The sequence below is a fragment of the Chiloscyllium plagiosum genome, unplaced genomic scaffold (genome assembly GCF_037043375.1).
Source record: "Chiloscyllium plagiosum isolate Xiang-an unplaced genomic scaffold, Cpla_swu_hap1 HiC_scaffold_42, whole genome shotgun sequence".
Classification (NCBI taxonomy): domain Eukaryota; kingdom Metazoa; phylum Chordata; class Chondrichthyes; order Orectolobiformes; family Hemiscylliidae; genus Chiloscyllium; species Chiloscyllium plagiosum.
The window spans coordinates 34,083,103-34,103,500 of NW_028270180.1; the positions used below are offsets into that span (position 1 = coordinate 34,083,103).

Consider the following 20,398-nt stretch of genomic DNA (forward strand, 5'->3'; position numbering starts at 1 on the left):
TCTCCTGAGGAGGTCATTACAGTTTCTTGCTGTGGCACTCTTGTTAATATTTGTCAGTCAGGGCTTTCTGATTGGAGCAGGTTAACAGCCCCAGTCAAGGAACTCATATTCTCTGAAGTCCACCCGGCTGACCTCATTACAATCACTGTATCCCACTCCTCCTGAAACATTTTAGCACCGGATCAGGTTCCTCCAACTCAGCCTCTGACGTGGCACGGTGGCTTAGTGATTAGCACTGCTGCCTCACAGCGCCAGGGACCTAGGTTCGATTCCTGCCTCGGGTGACTGTCTGTGTGGGTTTTCTCCAGGTGCTCCGGTTTCTCCCACAACCCAAAGATGTGTAGGTTAGGTGAATTGGCCATGCTAAATTTCCCCTAGTGTTCACGGATATGTAGGTTAGGTGCATTAGTCAGCAGTAAGTATAGAGTAATAGGGGAATGGGTCTGGGTGGGATACTCTTCGTAGAGTTGGTGTGGACTTGTTAGGCCAAATGGCCTGTTTCTACACTGTAGGGATTCTATGTTCATGCCGGCAGCATGGAATGCACAGTAGCTCGCCTCTTGTTTCCAGAGCATCTTGGAAGAAATTCATTCCCTTCTTCAGGCAGCAAAAGCGTCAAGGCAGTGACATCTTGTGCTATCCATCTCAGATTCCAAGGTATCTTTAACGCTTGATGGAGAGTTTGAACTCCCGGGTTCTGGAACCATCAGGAGTTGGGCATGATTTGCTCTTGCAGCACTTGCAGTATTGCAGCTTTCATGTGGTCCACGTGCTTGTTCAGGACCATCAGACCTACCCAAACTTTATATATCACTGTACCTGACCTTGCACTGAACACATCTCATACTCAAGCAAGGACATTCCTGTGGTTCCAACACCAAACTCCGCTCCCTGAAGTGAACTGTCTCTCTCACTCAGCCACGATGTGTTGAACTGGGTTGGATAAGGTCAGAAGTCACAAGACACCAGGTTATATTAAAATTACAAGCTCACAGAGCACTGCGCCTTTGTCAAGTGACAAAGCTGCCTTCATGTGTCGAAGGAGCAGCGTTCTGAAAATCTGTGATTTCAAATAAACCTGTTGGACTATAACCTCCTGTCATGTGACTTCTGACCTGGTTTCTCACATTAGCAAGGTCTTGTGTGTGGCATTAGCATTCCCACACCTCACCACCCCCACCCCGGTCTGGTAATATCAGGTTCAATCTGGTGCTATATCTTCTCAACTCCATTAGCAACTCTGCTGGAGCTATCCCTGTAGTTGCATGAGGGGTTGTCCTATAATAAAATGAGAACTGGGTTCATTTGGTATTGAGTGAAGCTGTCGGCTGTTTCTTTAATTCTGCCTTAAAAGTTTGGACTGCTCTTTCTGCCAGTCCAATGAATGATGGATGATATGGAGCTGCCCTTATATGGCAAATACCATTTGACTTTAAGAAATACTCAAACTCCCTACTGGTAAACAATGGTCAATAATCTGTGACCAACACTTCTGGGAGTCCGTACTGTAAAAAATGTGCGCAGTTTTTTTTATTGTCATCCACGTGTTTCACAAATGAATTCCATGCAGATCCAGCCATTTTAAGTGGGTGTCTACAATGACTAACAGTATTGAGTCCATGAAAGGACATGAACAGTCAACGTATTAGCTTTAAAATGGTGATGCACAAGGATAGACCGGATCTAAAAGTTGAAGTTCTAAATTGGAGGAAGGCTAATTTTGACAGTATTAGGGAAGAACATTCAAAAGCGGATTGGAGGCAGCTGTTCACAGCTAAAGGAATGGCTGGAAAATGGGAAGCTTTCAGAAATAAGATAACAGGAGTCCAGAGGTAACAGGAGTCCAGAGATAACAGGAGTCCACTCTAACACTGTTAGAGTGAAAGGAAAGGTGTAGGGAATGCTGGATGACTAGAGAAATTGAGGCTTTGGTTAAGAAAAAGAAGGAAGCATATATCAGGTATAAACAGGAGTGATCGAGCTAATCCTGAGAAGAGTATAAAGGCAGTAGGAATATACTTAAGAGGGAAATCAGGAGTACAAAGAGGGGACATGAGATAGTTTTGGCAAAGAGGGTTAAGATTAGATTAGATTAGATTACAGTGTGGAAACAGGCCCTTCAGCCCAACAAGTCCACACCGACCCGCCGAAGCGAAACCCACCCATACCCCTACATTTACCCCTTACCTAACACTACGGGCAATTTAGTATGGCCAATTCACCTAACCTGCACATCTTTGGACTGTGGGAGGAAACCGGAGCACCCGGAGGAAACCCACGCAGACACGGGGAGAACGTGCAAACTCCACACAGTCAGTCGCCTGAGTCGGGAATTGAACCCGGGTCTCTGGCGCTGCGAGGCAGCAGTGCTAACCACTGTGCCACCGTGCCGCCCACTAAGGAGAATCCAAAGGCTTTTTATAAAGACAAAAGGGTAACTAGGGAGAGAATACAGCCCCTCAAAGATCAGCAAGGCAGCCTATGCGTTGAGACGCAGGAGATGGGGGAGATACTAAATGAGTATTTTGTATCAGTGTTTACTGTGGAGAAGAACATGGAAGATACAGAATGTGAGGAAATAGATGGTGACAACTTGAAAAATTTGCATATTACAGAAGAGGAAGTGCTGGATGTCTTAAAAGGCATAAAGCTAGATAAATTCCCAGGACCTGACCATGTGTACCCTACAACTCTGTGGGAAGCTAGAGAAGTGATTGCTGGGCCCCTTGGTGAGAAATTTGTATCATCGATAGTCACAGGTGAAGTGCCGGAAGACTGGTGGTTGGCTAACGTGGTGCCACTATTTAAGAAAAGTGGTAAGGACAAGCCAGGGAACTATAGACTGGTGAGCCTGACATTGGTGGTGGGCAAGTTGTTGGAAGGAATCCTGCGGGACAGGATTTACATGTATTTGGAAAGGCAAGGACTGATTAGGGATAGTCAGCATGGCTTTGTGCGTGGGAAACCATGTCTCACAAACTTGATTCAATTTTTTGAAGAAGTAACAAAGAGGATTGATGAGGGCAGAGCGATGTTTTTAGATTAGATTCCCTACAGTATGGAAACCGGTCCTTCGGCCCAACAAGTCCACACCAACCGTCCAAAGAGTAACCCACCCAGACCCATTCCCCTACCTTACCCTATATTTATCCCTGTCCAATGCACCTAATACTATGGGCAATTTAGCATGGCCAATTCACCTGACCTTTGGATTGTGGGAGAAAACCGGAGCACCCAGAGGAAACCCACATAGACATCAGGAGAATGTGCAAACTTCACACAGGCAATCGCCCAAGGTGGGAATCAAATCCAGGTCCCTGGTACTGTGAGACAGCAGTGCTAACCACTGAGCCTTGTAAATATATGGCTTACTTGTAAAATAGAGGGCTGGCTGCGAGTGTAAATATATTCGGCATTCGGACGCCTGTGGTGATGCGGTGTTACGTGGGTAGCAGGAGGTCACGTGATGCTCTGTTTCGCGCCCCGGAAGAGTGCGAGGAGATCACGTGGTGCTCCGTTTCGCGGGCCGAAGAAGATCACGTGGTGCTCCGTTTCGCGGGCAAAAGAAGGTCACGTGGGGTCGGACATCCGGGAACACGAGGAGGCGGAAAATGGAGTCAGATCAACAGCCAATCAGAAGACAATCCTACCTCAGTGATTGCATGACGTTTTTTATTGTATAAAAGACTGGGTCAGGGACAGCAATACTTTTTGAACTGACACACTTTGTAGTTTGTCAGGGACAGAAAGGTCTAGACCCAGAGCACTGTATACTTTGTCCACTTACTGCTAAAATAAACGAAGAGTGTGAGATTGAATATCTTCTCCCATTGCTTCATTTAAAGAACACGCAGGACTAGGCTCACACATAGAAGAAAGTAAGTTGGTAGATTGAGCCAAAGTCCGACAGCCACCATGCCAGTTGACCTGATCTATTAGAACTTCAGTATGGCAGTTCCTCATGGTAGACCGGTTAGCATAGGTCTGAAGGGCATAGGTTTAGCATGAGAGAGGAAAGATATAAAAGGGACCTAAGTGGCAACTTTTTCATGCAGAGATGGTGCTTGTATGGAATGAGCTGCCAGAGGAAGTGGTGGAGGCTGGTACAATTACAGCATTTAAAAGGCATCTGGGTGGGTGTATGAATAGGAAGGGTTTAGAGGGATATGGATCACGTGTTGGCAAATGGGACTAGATTGGGTGGGGATATCTGATCAGCATGGATGAGTTGTTTCCATGATGTATATCTCTATGTAACAGAGTCCAGGGTTTACACGGCTATTCCCACGAGTGTGGGGAGCTGCTGGTGGTAACCTTTGCCCTTGCTGGCACACTGGTGTCCACACCAACGCAGCTATGTCTGCATGCAATCCTCACCGCCAGACATACCTTCTCACCAGCATTTTTATTTTAAAAACTTCCTGACTGCCAGACCTTCCTTTGCTGTTTGGGTGTAGTTATGCACTACATTAGCCAAAGTCCAAAATGCATACACTGTTGGCTTTTCCTCTCCTCTGGCCACCCTTGAGATAACACTAATCTGATTGTGTACGGGAAGGCATTGCATGTTATCTGGGATCATTGTGAGCCAACACCTTGGAAGATGGTAGCTATTTCTTCACTTTCGTGAAAGCTATGGCTTGGCTACGTGACCAAACCAAGGCTGACCCTTTTTTAAGAGCTGATGCAAAGGTCAGGTTATGTATGAACTTTCCATAATAGTTCATGAGCCCAAGGAGAGACCTAATCTCCAGTATTGATGTGAGTGCTGGGGTATCTTTAACTGCCTTCACTTTATCCTCCAATGGGTATAATGCTGTATTGTCAAGTCGGTAGCCCAAGTAGGTCACTTAGCGGGCCTGGAACACATATTTTTCCCTTCTAAGGTGTGTTCCTACTATGGTGTGATCCATATAAGGACTATGTCCATGTTTTCTAAGTGCTCCTTACTGGTCTTCCCTGTTAATAGAGAAATGGTGACCTGGGTAGACCTTGAAAATCGTTTTCCATTTTGAAAAATTGTACAGGCTGACAAAACCCCAAATGACAGTCTCACATATTGGTACAGACGCTTATAGTGACTAATTGTAGCATACTTCTGGGAATCCTCATCTAATCACGTTTGCAAAAACGCATGGCTCATGTCCAGCTTCATGAAAGACATCCCTCAGCCTCCTGATAGCTTTGCATATAAACTCTCTATGCTAGGGACTAGGTATTTATCTAGCTGTGAAAAGTGACTTACCATTTGTTTAAAATTTCAATAAAGGTGAACTGATCTGTCATGCTTCACTATTAGTATGAAGTATGAAGCATGACATGGTACTGCCTATTCCTCAAACTGGACTGGTTTGATGATCCCTTTGCTTTCCAACTTTCTGATTTCTGCCTCTATGTTTACCCAGAAGGCAAGTAGTACTGTGCTAGCCTTGCTGAATCATGGCATTACTTCCTGGTCAACATGCAAGGTGTCCTAAGATCCTTTGACAGTCCATCAACCTTTCTGAAAGACTTCCAGATATTTAATTAGGACTTTACTCAGTCTAATGTTCAATTAGAACATTTTCTAATTGAAAACTGTCCATCCAATCGAGGTGAATCTTTCTCAACCAACTTCACCCATCAAGCTTGGGCCCAAGCCTTTTACCACATTCAATGCTAACTGAACCACTTGCTTCTCATAAGAAACCCAGAACAAAGGTGTACCCTTAATCAAAAAGGTTCTGCAGTATAGGTTTCCTGAAGAAGGGCTTATGCCCGAAACGTCGATTCTCCTGCTCCTTGGATGCTGCCTGACTTGCTGTGCTTTTCCAGCAACACATTTTTCAGTATAGGTTCTCAGTCTAGCCGAGGTCTTGCACAAACTTAAGACTTAACGTCCAGAGCTAATTTTGTGAAAAACTGGTTCTGCGATCACTGAAATGGCTGTGTCACTGTTAAACACAATTAGAACTGTGTGACCATTTACTCAGGCGTTTATTTTGATTGGTTCTGATTAGGAAGTTGCTAAGCAATTTAACTGTTCCAAACCAGATGTAGGTGGACTTTCCTGGAAACAGGCCTATGAGTTCTCTTACTCAATTTTGGTTTCGTGGGACGTTTTTGCTGTCTTGAGTCCACATATTGCCATGGCTTGACAGTGTGGATCTTGAAGAAAATTTTAACCATTTTGCCAAGGCTTGGCTTTGTTTTGGGATTTTGCCATGCACTGACCTCGAGTTCTCCTGTAGGAAATGTCCTGAGTGTGCTATGCAATTGCCTTCACTCAAGTGATGTACCCCAAGCTCAGTCGGACTGCTGAGGGTGACCACTTCCAATGGAACACCCTGCAGCTCATATGCTCCAGTTGCCCCATTGTCCAATTACAAAGCCAGTTGTGTAGCCTGTTTGAAGTCCAGTTGGGCTTCCGTTAGTAGGTGCTTTTGCATAGTTACATACCAAACAATTGTTCAGCACTCTTTTAAGGGTTAAACTAAAGTCTCGTGCTTCTGCCAATCATCTCAACCATCAAAAATCAAAGTACAGATTCTCCTGATTCTCGAATAGTGCCTCAATAGTGTCCAGAATTAGAGGAGGCTTGGGGCTATAACATTCCTTAACTAAATCTCTCAACTCTCGAAAGATTTTAATATCTGGCACCTCAGGGAAATTTAAGTTCCTGATAACTGTAAAAGCTGCAGGTCCACAAGCTGTCAGGAGAATTACTCGTTGCTTTTCATCTACCGCAATGCCATTTGCCCAGAAAAAAGATTATGCATTCTTTCCACTGTTATGGACCAGAATATACCTCCTCGAAACATATTAAGAAGGTAGCCTAGGGCCTAATATTTTCTTATTTTAAAGGTAAATGCGAGTGCTGTGTTCCAGATGCAATTTGATTGGTCAGACTAAGCAAAGCACAATTTACTCAAATGCTATCATTAAAATACAATTAAAGATAAAAGAATTTGGAATAACTTAACTATATTGGAAAACTTAACAGAACAGTATATACGGTAAATATTACTAATTAACTGTTCCAAAATAGTAACATATAGACCCTAGCAACATCTGCCAAAAGCTAACTAAAAATTCTGGATCTGTTAGAACCTGACCACAGCCACTCAAGCTGCTTCTTTTGAATCAACTTTAAAAAAACCCGAATGCCTCACAGGTTGTTTATCTTCTTGTAGACTGCTCAAAACCTCTCCCTCAGTCTCTCTCTAAAAGATACCAGGGCAAAACACGCTTCTTAAAGCCACAGCATCATCACACGACATACTGGGCCCAATCTTCAATGGCAGTCTTGAATGAGTCCATAAGACCATAAGACCATAAGACATAGGAGTGGAAGTAAGGCCATTCGGCCCATCGTGCCCACTCTGCCATTCAATCATGGCTGATGCGCATTTCAGCTCCACTTACCAGCGTTCTCCCCGTAGCCCTTAATTCCTCTAGACAACAAGAATCTATCAATCTCGGCCTTGAAGACATTTAGCGTCCCGGCTTCCACTGCACTCCGTGGCAATGAATTCCACAGGCCCACCACTCTCTGGCTGAAGAAATGTCTCCGCATTTCTGTTCTGAAATGACCCCCTCTAATTCTAAGGCTGTGTCCACGGGTCCTAGTCTCCTCGTCTAACGGAAACAATTTCCTAGCATCCACCTTTTCCAAGCCATGTATTATTTTGTACGTCTCTATTAAGTCTCCCCTTAATCTTCTAAACTCCAACGAATACAATCCCAGTATCCTCAGCCGTTCCTCATATGTTAGACCTGTCATTCCAGGGATCATCCGTGTGAATCTCCGCTGGACACGTTCCAGTGCCAGTATGTCCTTCCTGAGGTGTGGGGACCAAAACTGGACACAGTACTCCAAATGGGGCCTAACCAGAGCTTTATAAAGTCTTAGTAGTACATCTCTGCTTTTATATTCCAACCCTCTTGAGATAAGAGACAACATTGCATTCGCTTTCTTAATCACGGACTCAACCTGCATGTTTACCTTTAGAGAATCCTCGACTAGCACTCCCAGATCCCTTTGTGCTTTGGCTTTATTAATTTTCTCACCATTTAGAAAGTAGTCTATGCTTTTATTCTTTTTGCCAAAGTGCAAGACCTCGCACTTGCTCACGTTAAATTCCATCAGCCATTTCCTGGACCACTCTTCCAACCTGTCTAGATCCTTCTGTAGCCTCCCCACTTCCTCAGTACTACCTGCCTGTCCACCTAACTTCGTATCATCGGCAAACTTCGCTAGAATGCCCCCGGTTCCCTCATCCAAATCATTAATATATAATGCGAACAGCTGTGGCCCCAGCACCGAACCCTGTGGGACACCGCTCGTCACCGGCTGCCATTCTGAAAAAGAACCTTTTATCCCAACTCTCTGCCTTCTGTTAGACAGCCAATCCTCAATCCATCCCAGCAGCTCACCTCGAACACCATGGGCCCTCACCTTGCTCAGCAGCCTCCCATGTGGCACCTTATCAAAGGCCTTTTGAAAGTCTAGATAGACCACATCCACTGGGTTTCCCTGGTCTAACCTACTTGTTACCTCTTCAAAAAATTCCAACAGGTTTGTCAGGCATGACCTCCCTTTACTAAATCCATGTTGACTTGTTCTAATCAGACTCTGCTCTTCCAAGAATTTAGAAACCTCATCCTTAATGATGGATTCTAGAATTTTACCAACAACCGAGGTTAAGCTGATTGGCCTATAATTTTCCATCTTTTGCCTTGATCCTTTCTTGAACAAGGGGGTTACAACAGCGATCTTCCAATCATCCGGGACCTTTCCTGACTCCAGTGACTCTTGAAAGATCTCAACCAATGCCTCTGCTATTTCCTCAGCCACCTCTCTCAGAACTCGAGGGTGTATCCCATCGGGGCCAGGAGATTTATCAATTTTAAGACTTTTTAACTTTTCTAGCACTATCTCTTTCGTAATGGCAACCATACTCAACTCAGCCCCGTGACACCCTTTAATTTTTGGGATATTACTCATGTCTTCCACTGTGAAAACTGACGCAAAGTACTTGTTAAGTTCTCCTGCTATTTCCTTATCTCCCATCACTAGGCTTCCTGCATCAGTTTGAAGTGGCCCAATGTCTACTTTTGCCTGTCGTTTGTTTCTTATGTACTGAAAGAAACTTTTACTATTATTTCTAATATTACTGGCTAGCCTACCTTCATATTTGATCCTCTCATTTCTTATTACACTCTTTGTTATCCTCTGTTTGCTTTTGTATCCTTCCCAATCTTCTGATTTCCCACTGTTCTTAGCCACTTTATAGGATCTCTCTTTTTCTTTAATACATTTCCTGACTTCCTTTGTCAGCCAAGGTTGTCTAATCCCTCCCCGGTTAATCTTTATTGTCTTGGGAATGAACCTCTGTACAGTGTCCTCAATTATACCTACAAACTCCTGCCATTTTTGCTCTACTGTCTTCCCGGTTAGCCTCTGCTTCCAGTCTATTTTAGTCAGTTCCTCTGTCATGCCCTCATAATTACCTTTATTCAACTGTAACACCATTACATCCGATTTTGCCTTCTCCCTTTCAAACTCCAGACTGAACTCGACCATATTATGGTCGCTACTTCCTAAGGGTTCCCTTACTTTAAGATCTTTTATAGAGTCTGGTTCATTGCAAAGCACTAGGTCCAGAATAGCCTGCTCTCTTGTGGGCTCCATGACAAGCTGTTCCAAAAAGCCATCCTGTAAGCATTCCATGAATTCCCTTTCTTTAGATCCACTAGCAACATTATTTACCCAGTCCACCTGCATATTGAAGTCTCCCATGATCAATGTAACCTTGCCTTTCTGACATGCCTTCTCTATTTCCCGGTACATGTTGCGTCCCTGGTCCTGACCACTGTTAGGAGGTCTATACACAACTCCAATTATGTTTTTTTTTGTCTTTGTGGTTCCTCAATTCCACCCACACAGACTCCACATCATCTGACGCTATGTCATTCAATACCATAGATTTAATTTTGTTCTTAACTAACAAGGCAACCCCACCCCCTCTGCCCACCTCTCTGCCTTTTCAATAAGTTGAAAAACCATGGAGGTTTAACTGCCAGTCCTGACCCCACTGTAACCAAGTCTCTGTGATGCCTACTACATCATAATCATTCACTATTATCTGTGCCATTAGTTCATCGGCTTTGTTATGAATGCTACGAGCATTCAGGTAAAGTGCCTTAATGCTAACTTCCTTATCATTAGAGATGTTGGAAGTCATAAGTCCTAAGTTATCCTTGCTTTTTACTGCATTCTCAGTCTGCCTCAATTTTAAATCTGCCTGGAAACATGCTATCCTGCTGCTTATCTTGCCATTTACCTCCATACTCCCTGTCGCTTTCACTTTCCCTTCCCCCCCAACTCAGAAGTTTAAAGTCCTACTGACCACCCTATTTACCCTCTTCGCTAGAACATTGGTACCTGATCGGTTCAGGTGGAGACCGTCCCAACGGTACAGATCCCCCCTGTTCCATAACTGATGCCAATGCCCCATGAAGTGGAATCCCTCTTTCCCACACCAATCCCTTAGCCACGTGTTTACTTGCCTAATTTTCTTGTCCCTATGCCAATTGGCACGTGGCTCGGGCAGTAATCCGGAGATTATGACCCTTGAGGACCTGTGCTTCAATTTCCTGCCTAGTGCTTCGTAATGCCCAAACAGGTCCTCCACCCTAGTCTTGCCTATGTTGTTGGTACCAACGTGGACCACAACAACTGGATCCTCCCCCTCCCGCTCCAATATCCTTTCAAGCCGGTCGGAGATGTCTCGCACCCTGGCACCGGGCAGGCAACACACCATGCGAGGACTCCCAATCCGGCTTGCAAAGGATACTATCTGTCCCCCTAATTATAGAATCCCCTATAACCACTACTTGTCTATTAGCTCCCCCCTCTTGAATGGCCTTCTGCACCATGGTGCCTTGGTCAGTTGGCTCATCCTGTCCAGAGCCCTTTTCCTCATCCGAACAGGGAGCAAGAATCTCGTGCCTGTTGGACAAGGTCAAGGGCTGAGGCTCCTCCACTCCTGAACTCCGGTTCCCCCTACCTGCCTCACTTATAGTCACACTCTTTGGGAGTCAAGCTTCCCAAATAACAGCATGATGCTTACTCCAACTCAAAGAAGAGTTGCAAGTGAATTTCTTCAGCAGTGTGCTTCTCTTTTGTTGCTTTTGAAATATCGCCACAAAGGCCAGTATCTCATCACCAAATGACCCTTTATTCACACATGGGGAGTCCTTGATACTTATCCAGCTTCTTCAGAGCCAGCTCTCAAGAGTGAACAGAATCTTTGACTCTTGTTTATATCTGTCAGCCAGGGTTCCCTGATTGGAGCAGATTAACAGCCCCAATCTGGGAACTCATATTTAATGAGGTCCACCTGATTGACTGGTTACAATCGCTACATACATGGCAGTACAGAATGTAGCTTGGCCTCAGAGGGAATGCAACAAATGCTCATGGATTTCTGGGGGGTGAGATTAACTATAATAGGATTATATCCTCCAGAGTTTAGAATGGATGTGCTTCCTTTGAACAGATAAAATACTTCAAGTATTTAACAGTAGATGCTGAGGGGCTATTTGTCCTGCTTGGAGGACAGGACAAGATTAAGATGACTGATGAGTTCAGACTATGAGACAGTGAGGACTGCAGATGCTGGAGATCAGAGTTGAAAAGTGTGGTGCTGGAAAAGCACAACAGGTCAGGCAGCATCTGAGCAGCAGGTGAGTAAAGGGAGGTGGAGAAAATGTGTTTGGAGTCATACGTAGCACAAGAGAAAATGTTTGTGGTTGTTGGAGGTCAGACATCTCAAGTCCAGGACATCATGCCTCTGCAGTGAGTGGGACTTGAACCTGGGCTTCATGCCTTAGATGAAGGGACACTGCCACTATGCCATAAAACATTCCTCTCCTTGTATTACAGGATAGATATTTTTCTATATCAACCTATTCAGAAATGTTATTACATGCCTCTGAAGTGGATTGAACTTGAATCCAGGCCTCCAGTTCAGAGGTAAGGATGCTACCATTGTACTACAAAAGCCCCCCTGTGCCAAACCATCTTCATCGATTAGATTAGATTAGATTACATTACATTACAGCGTGGAAACAGGCCCTTCAGCCCAACAAGTCCACACCGACCCCTACATTTACCCCTTACCTAACACTACGGGCAATTTAGCATGGCCAATTCACTTGACCTGCACATCTTTGGACTGTGGGAGAAAACCGGGGCACTCAGGAGGAAACCCACGCAGACACGGGGAGAACGTGCAAACTCCACACAGTCAGTCGCCTGAGGCAGGAATTGAACCCAGGTCTCTGGCGCTGTGAGGCAGCAGTGCTAACCACTGTGCCACCGTGCCGCCCAAACTCTAACCACCGTGCTAACCACCATGTTCTTCATCATCCTTTCCTCCATCACAAGGTTAGAAGTGGGGATATTCAGTAATGTTCAGCAGCTTTCGTGGAACCTCAGGTACTGAAGCAGTCTGTGTCAATATGTAACAAGACTTGGACAGAATCTTGATTTGAGCTGACAAGTGACGAGCAACATTTGCTCCACACCAATGTCAGGCAATGATCATCTCACACAAGAGACATTCAAGACACTGAATCACCCAGAATTGGGTAACCACCACAATGAAGCATCCACCTATATTGCATGAATAAATATTCAAATTAACTCAGACTGTCACAACTTTTACAATGTCTTTTCAATTTCCACATTTAAGCACCAATTTGTTTTATCCTAAAGTTTCATCATATTTCTACTGATGTTAACAATGAGAGCTCTGAGCCTTCCTTTTCTTTTGGAAGCAATCTTTGACTTAACAACTTATACGAAGAGGTTGGAATTAACTCAGTTATTTTCTGAATGCTGTCATTTGATCTGACAAAAATCCAAACCAACCTTTCCAGCCACCAGTGTTATCATGTAAGATTTAAATTGCTTCACCCGAAACTAACACTTGTAGGTTTCAAAATCTACCTTTCTTCTCAGAGTTTCACATGTTAACAAGGTTCTGAATTCCCAGCAGACAATAAATTAACAAGTTATTAGGCGAGAGAAAGAAGCAAAACAGCATTGTAATTATCGAGAGAAGGCAACATTAAGTCCTGTTACACTTCTCAAATTTAGCATTTTTTTCAAATAGTAAATTGTAAGAATTCCCTTCAATGAATGTCTGGTGTGGTGCAGAGTTACATTGGTCAAAAATCCCAGATCACAATGCTGACCCTGCTTTCAGTAACACATCTTGAAAAATGTCCATGTTATAGAAGAGGTGGTACTGGATGTCTTAAAACGCATAAAACCCAGGACCTGATCAGGTGTAGGCAGAAGTGGGTACTGCAGATGCTGGAGATTAGAGTTAAGATTAGAGTGGTGCTGAAAAAGCACAGCAGGTCAGGCAGCATCCAAGGAGCAGAAAATCGACGTTTCGGACAAAAGCCCTCAAAGGGCTTTACCTGAAACGTCGATTTTTCTGCTCCTCGGATGCTGCCTGGCCTGTTGTACTTTTCCAGCACCACTCTAACCAATCCTCTCTGATCAGGTGTACCCTAGAATTCTTTGGGAATATAGGGAAGTGATTGCTGGGCCCCTTGTTGAAATACTCACATCATCGATAATCACAGGTGAGGTGCCAGAAGACTGGAGGTTGGCTAACGTGGTGCCACTATTTAAGAAAGGTAGTAAGGAAAAGCCAGGGTACTACAGGCCGGTGATGGGCAAGTTGTTGGAGAGAATCCTGGGGAACAGGATTTGGAAAGGCAAGGACTCATTAGGGATATTCAACATGGCTTTGTGTGTGGGAAGTCATGTCTCACAAACTTGACTGAGTTTTCTGATGATGTAACAAACAGGATTGACGAGGCCAGAGCAGTGGACATGATCTATATGGAATTCAGCAAGGTTCCTCTTGGGAGACTGGTTAGCAAGGTTAAATCACATGGAATAGAGGAAGAACTAGCCATTTGGATACAGAACTGACTTGAAGGTAGAAGACAGTGAGTGGTGGAGATTTTCAGACTGGAGGCCTGAACCAGTGGTCTGCCATAAGGATCGGTGCTGGGTCCACTCACTACTTTTTGTCATTTAAATGAATGATTTGGATGTCAACGTAAGAGGTACAGTTGGCATGAATGTGTTGGACCGAAGGGTCTGTTTTACATCTCTATGACACTATGAGTCTCAGTGGATTGGGGAGGTGAGGGGTACAAATGATTCCAGACCCTCTGATCAAACAAAATACAGTAAATATAATTTGAACCAGATCTGGGATGTTGCATTGGTGAGGTCATCACACCCTACTGTGCCGTCCAATTAGCACTAATCTTAGATAGGAGAAAGTGAGGACTGCAGATGCTGGAGATCAGAGCTTAAAAATGGGTTGCTGGAAAGCGCAGCAGGTCAGGCAACATCAAAGGAACAGCCTTTCCTGAAGAAGGGCTTATGCCCGAAACGTCAATTCTCCTGTTCCTTTGATGCTGCCTGACCTGCTGCGCTTTTCCAGCAACACATTTTTAAGCACTAATCTTAGATAGTGTTGGTGTAGAACTGAGACAATTGTGAACATGACAGATAGATACCCAATAAATGCAAACACTAACACTGAGCTGCAATCAGTTTGCTGTTGAACTGTGGAAACAGCCAGTGCCCACTTGAGTGTACAGTTGGACAGTGTGATGTAAAATGAGCCTTCTTTGACTAGGAGGGAAGAAAAAAAAAGCAAGAAGCACTCACCAGTGTAAGTCCACTCGGATACTGCAAAGAAAATATGAAAAAAATTATTGAAATGAAGTTATGAAGTGTGCATTATTTATCTTTGTACACAGTCAAACACCACTGGTTAGATTTTGGTGGAAAAATGTCAATGGTGCATGTGAACATGACGGTTAAGTTGGTCAGTAAATTCAGGAGATGAAGAAATATTTGGGAAAAGGAGAGAATTGCAAATCACTAAATTTGCAGGTTGATGTACTCTCATTTACTATTTGCTTAAAGTTGGCAACATATCCCCTTTAACCTCCACATTATCTGTAAGAGGATGCTGAACTTGCAAATTAATTACCCATTAGTAAAATTCAAAGATGGTAAATAGCAGAACATTTTTTACACCACTTCATAGATGCTAAGGCAATGGCCAGCAATCTCTAACTCAAAGAGGAAACAATATATCTTGTACAATCTCAGTCTGGTAAGTAATAAATAGTTGTTGAAAATTAAAGTTACACTTTTTTTACTTTTTCTTTGCCCCCTCTCTCAACTAATCTTTTCTTTCCCTCAGTTTCTGCACCAGATTTAATCCTTTGAAGGAGCAGCACCAGCGGACTGGGTTGTAAATCTTAAATCTACTGTTCAACGCTGTAGGGATTCTATGATTCTAAGTTGAATAAATCCAGAATAAAAGAATAAACACAATAAACCAGAACAACATACAAACTCCAATTCCCCAATATACAAAATATCCCATTTACCAAGTGCAGGAGCGATTCGCTGAGTGAAACTACTGCACTTATCCGTCCAGACCCTGGTAACTGCAGCTCATTAAATTAACCTCAGACATTCCAGAGCTTTGCTCCGTTTCAGAGATCCTGGTCTCATTTATCAGCTAAATATCCAGTGGAAAACCAATCAGTCTGAGGACTCTGAAGCTCACCCTCCCCTACTAATCCCCCAGGCTGAGGAAACATCAAAACTGACTCCCTTCCATTCTGCGAGGGCTCCCTCACTGACTCTTCTGCAGCCTGTCTGACCCCCTCAGTGATTTCCCCCAACCTGTGAGGGCTTCCTCATCCAAACGCCAGTCTGTGGGGACACCCCTAGGAACACTGAACCCACAACCGAGTGAAATTAGCCACAATGAAACTAAGTGAGATGCCTTAATTAAACCTCCTATTCTCCCAGCTTCCTCACCCCGAGACCACCCCCCTCCACTCCAACGCTGAAACTCACCCTACTTGCCTCGCACCCCTCCAAACCCTCGCCCTCTTCATCCCTCATCCCCAAACCCTCACTCACCTCCAGACGCCAGAACTCTGTTCCTTAGATCCAGGAGGCGAAGAATGAGAATCGCTGATCTCCAGAAACACGATCGTGAGCCGAGGGACATGATTCAGACTCCAGCTTCTCCCCTCTCCGACTGAGTGTCTGGGCTGTTTCTAATGAGGGTTGGGGGTGGGTTCGGCCCAGCCTCTCTGGGCGTTACTGTGTAGAGCTGCAGGACACGGTGGGGCCCGTCTAACCGGTTCAAATCTTATTTATTTATTTACTCATTCATTAATTGCATTGCGAGATCTGTTTTGTCTAGTCAGAACAGCCCCCTCACCAGCTCCACCCCCTGTCCCTGAGTGAGGGTCAAGGGGCTGGAGAAGGGGATAATGTATTTCCCCAAAAGTGTCGCTCTCTTTCCTCATTCTGCATTCACGCTCTACATTTCATTGTTTCTCTGAAATGAAACAAAGAACGGCGGGTGCTGAAAATCAGTAATAAAAATAGCAAATGCTGGAGAAGCTCAGCAGATCTGTGGGAAGGAAGCAGATTTTCTTTCAACTCCAACGACCCAATAGTTTCTGTTTTATTTTCACTGTCTCTCTTCGGCGGCTTCAGAAATCTTCCCAGATTGAAGTAATTGAATTTTCTGTAAATTAAAAAATACCAGTGCCTCAAAGAAAAAGATTTGTAACAATCAGGTTAAGAACTGAAGCAATAAAATAATGATTGAAATATTCGGCCATGAAGTGGGGACCGCCTGGACCAGCAAGGAATGGGAAGGTTAACGGTCTCACACTGCAGCCTGGTTAAATATGGACAAAGGGAAGGGGGGGAACGGGAGATGAATGTCTAACTCCATACATCTCATTGTCATCAATTACCAATAACTTCAAACAAAAAGCCGTGATACCGGAAAAGCTGAAACAAAAACAGAAATGGTTGGAGAAACTCAGCATCTCTAGGGGAGATTCAAATTTTCTGTGGGGAGGGGGGGTTGCATTAAAAAAAGTTTGTGTACTTGCACAAGTCCTAAAGCAGTTCTGCACAGCATATCAAGAAATATAAACTTTGAGTCGTACTTTACCAGCAAAGACCGATGACACTTCACCCTAACTCGGGATACTATTTGCCTACATTTGAGGCAATTAGAGGCAACTGAACCCAGCCTCAGTGTATTTGGCAGAATACCTTAGACTGTGGTCCTTCTGTGAGAAAGAGCAACGATTCCTTAAACCCTGGAAGTCAAAGGAGACTGAAGTAGCCTGTGATGCTTTGAATAGGGGAACTACGTGTAAGAAATGGTGTCGAATGAGTCATCCCTTTAATGGGAAGTCATATCCAGGTTGAGAACAGACTGGTTTTGTTTGCAATCAGGTTCCTGTTTTGTTTTCTGGGTGCAGACTGGAGACCAGTAGGAACAAAACAGAAGGTGATGAAATGGCTGACAAGGGAGCAGAATGAGAGAAAAGAAGCAATAATGGAGAGGCAGAGAATGTGTGACTTTGATGAGACATGATTTGGAGATGCCGGTGTTGGACTGGGATGTATAAAGTTGAAAATCACACAACACTAGGTTTAATTGGAAGCACTAGCTTCCACCTGATGAAGGAGCAGCGCACCGAAAGCTAGTGCTTCCAATTAAACCTTTTGGACTCTAACCTGGTGTTGTGTGATTTTCAACTTTGATGAGACAGAGTGGGAATGTGGTAAATTTGAAATGGGGTGAGTGAAGGGTGGCACGGTGGCTCAGCGGTTAGCACCACAGCCTCACAGCGCCAGGGACTTGGGTTTGATTCCAGCTTCGGGTGTCTGTGTGGAGTTTGCACCTTTTTCCTGTGTCTGTGTGGGTTTCCTCCGGGTGCTCCAGTTTCCTCCCACAATCCAAAGATGTGCAGGTCAGGTGGATTGGCCATGGTAAATTGCCCATAGTGTTATGTGCATTAGTCAGAGGGAGGCAGGTCTGGATGGGTTGTTCTTCGGAGGGTTGGTGTGGGCTTGCTGGGTCGAAGGGCCTATTTCCACACCACAGGGAATCCAATCTAATTGAGAATGGCAATTTTAAAAGGTTCCCAGCTCCATGCGCCTTCCACCAACTCAAACAGAGCATAAAAACCAAAGAACCGCTGGAAAACCTCAACAGGTCTGGCAGCACCTGTGGAGACAAAGCAGAGTTAACATTGATCCTTCTTCATAACATTTTGGACATTGTTTCACAGTTTGGGTATAAATTTGAGAAAGTTTTGTGAGAGATGATAGGGAGAGATTATTCCTCTTTATTGCCCGCCTTGACTGGCTGAAACCATTTTGTCTGTTTTAATCCCAAGGAACTGACAAATAACTCATTTCCTTGTGAGTTTCAGAAGAAAGACGAGTGTCTATTGCTTCATACAATATGCAATACAATACACCCTCACACTCATATACACTCACTGACATGATCAGTAGGAGATTGCTGTTAGACATTTACCACTTTTCATAGGGTGAAGTCCTGGCATCCTTTCTTTGTCTGCTGAAGAAAAAGAAATTTTGGAAGGAGGAATTCACCTTTGTTTTAAGATTCTTTTTTAGTCTAATCAAGTCAAGGTGCAATACCCTGTAGTGAATCCCAGTTGCAGTTCCTCAGAGTGAGAGATCAAGGCCAGCCAGAGCCTTTGTGTACATACATTTTCAAGCTGAGTGTCTTTGGCAGGGTATCACCTATTCAATTGCATAGAATTGTCTAATCAAACATGCTGTAAGGCAACTCTTTACCCAAAGCTTATTATGTCATGTGACCAGTGCATCTCCTTTCATTTTCTGATCCATCGTTTCTTATGGTAGGGCCTTTGATAGATTTCAAGAATTCAAACACCATTGTGGTAAGAGAGAGCTTTGCGCACCAATTTTCTGGATTTTCAATTTGGAGTTGAAAAGTCAGCAAACAGTACTGTAAAGTTGAATCAAAAACAGAAATTGCTGGGGAAACTCAGCAGGAGAGAAAACAGAGTTAATGTTTCAAGTCCAGTGGCCCTTCAAAAGGTCAAATAAAGCCAGTCCCATGTAACATTGTTTGCAGACATAAATTAGAAAGTTTGAAATTCCAATTTTGAAGCATCAGGGTCACTGGGCTCAAAATGTTAACCCTTTTCTCTCCACAGATGTTGCCAGACCTGCTGAGTTTCTCCTACAATTTCTGTTTTTGTTTCAGATCTTCAGCATCTGCAGCTCTTCATTTTATTTTAACTTTTAGTTTAATTCTTTTGCCATTCATTTTAAATCAGTATTACCACATTCTCAATCCTTTAGCCAGAATTAGTGGCTTCATTTTGTCCATCTATTCTACTAAGTTCAACCCTTTCATGTTTTTGAACAGCTATATCAATTTCTCTCCCTGTGGAAAATGGCTCTGGTTTTGTCAATCTATCCCCATAATTGACATCTGTTTTTCCTGGAATATTGGGCCAAAGACAGGTATATTGAGTTAGGCCACAGATTAGCCATGATCTCATTGAATGGCAGAACAGGTTCGAGCGGCTGCATGGCCTACTCCTGTTCCTACGCTTCTGCACCCTTTCCAATTCCTTCATATTACACTGATGAATGTTAGACAGAATGAGCTGAATCTTACAGCGCCAATAAAGGTGAATGTTGAGATATTTGCTTCCTTTGTGCATTGGCCCCCTTCAAAGGCCCGGACCCCATACATGATTGGTAACTGCCGTCAAAGCTAAAACTTTGAAGGAGCACCTTATAACTGTTTGGGCCTATCTGAGAAATGGGACACTTGGACAATATTTATCGAAGCACCGACCTATTATGGACCTCTTCTTTATTTTTGACATAGGTCAATTGTTAATAGTGGAGTCCGCCCTACTAGCCTTGCAATGCCCACTCACTTAGATATCTGCGATCACCTCCAAGCCAATGGTTCAAAATACCCAGGGCTGTTGTGTAAGAGTATTGGCACCCTAATACAACCCAATGATGATATCAGGGCTGCACATCATAATACAACAAGGCCAATTAGAACACTCTAATAGCATAAACAGTCTTGACAGCACATGGACATGAAAATATGATGATAGGGTTATTCCTTATCTAATATATCTATACATCAGAACCAGGTTTATCTTTGGTTACCATGTAGCAGTAAGTAGTATTTAGTATTAATGCATGACACAGGTTTATTTTTGCCTTCGCCTTGACCGAAACTCATAATGTGGCATCAAATCACATGATAAGAAAGAGTTGGCAGGTAAATTCGCCCTAAAAACCTCATTAACAGTCTGAAAACTCAATGACAAAGACAAATTAGTCAAGGAAGGCCACTCTCATGTATTTTCACTGGAGGAACAGTAAGTGTTGGAGACTGAATCTGTGTGGAGCTGCAATATTACAGACCAGGTGCTGGGAAGT

The 20,398-nt window shown here is 43.8% G+C and overlaps 1 protein-coding gene across 3 annotated transcripts in view; it reads right to left on the reverse strand.

Moving 5' to 3' along the window:
• ca12 (carbonic anhydrase 12) overlaps window positions 1–17,250 on the reverse strand; it is an 88,933-nt gene extending 71,683 nt beyond the window's left edge. For 2 of the 3 annotated variants that reach the window (XM_043680140.2, XM_043680141.2), the window contains exons 1-3: window positions 17,192–17,250; window positions 16,031–16,649; window positions 14,753–14,773 (exon numbers count right to left, since the gene is read on the reverse strand). In XM_043680140.2, coding sequence (XP_043536075.1) covers window positions 14,753–14,773; window positions 16,031–16,121 — 112 coding nt within the window. In that variant the 5' untranslated portion in view covers window positions 16,122–16,649; window positions 17,192–17,250. Of the gene's footprint in view, window positions 1–14,752; window positions 14,774–16,030; window positions 16,650–17,087; window positions 17,153–17,191 lie in introns of those variants that run through there. The other variant, XM_087981928.1, reaches the window with a different exon arrangement.
• Window positions 17,251–20,398: the final 3,148 nt, after the last annotated feature.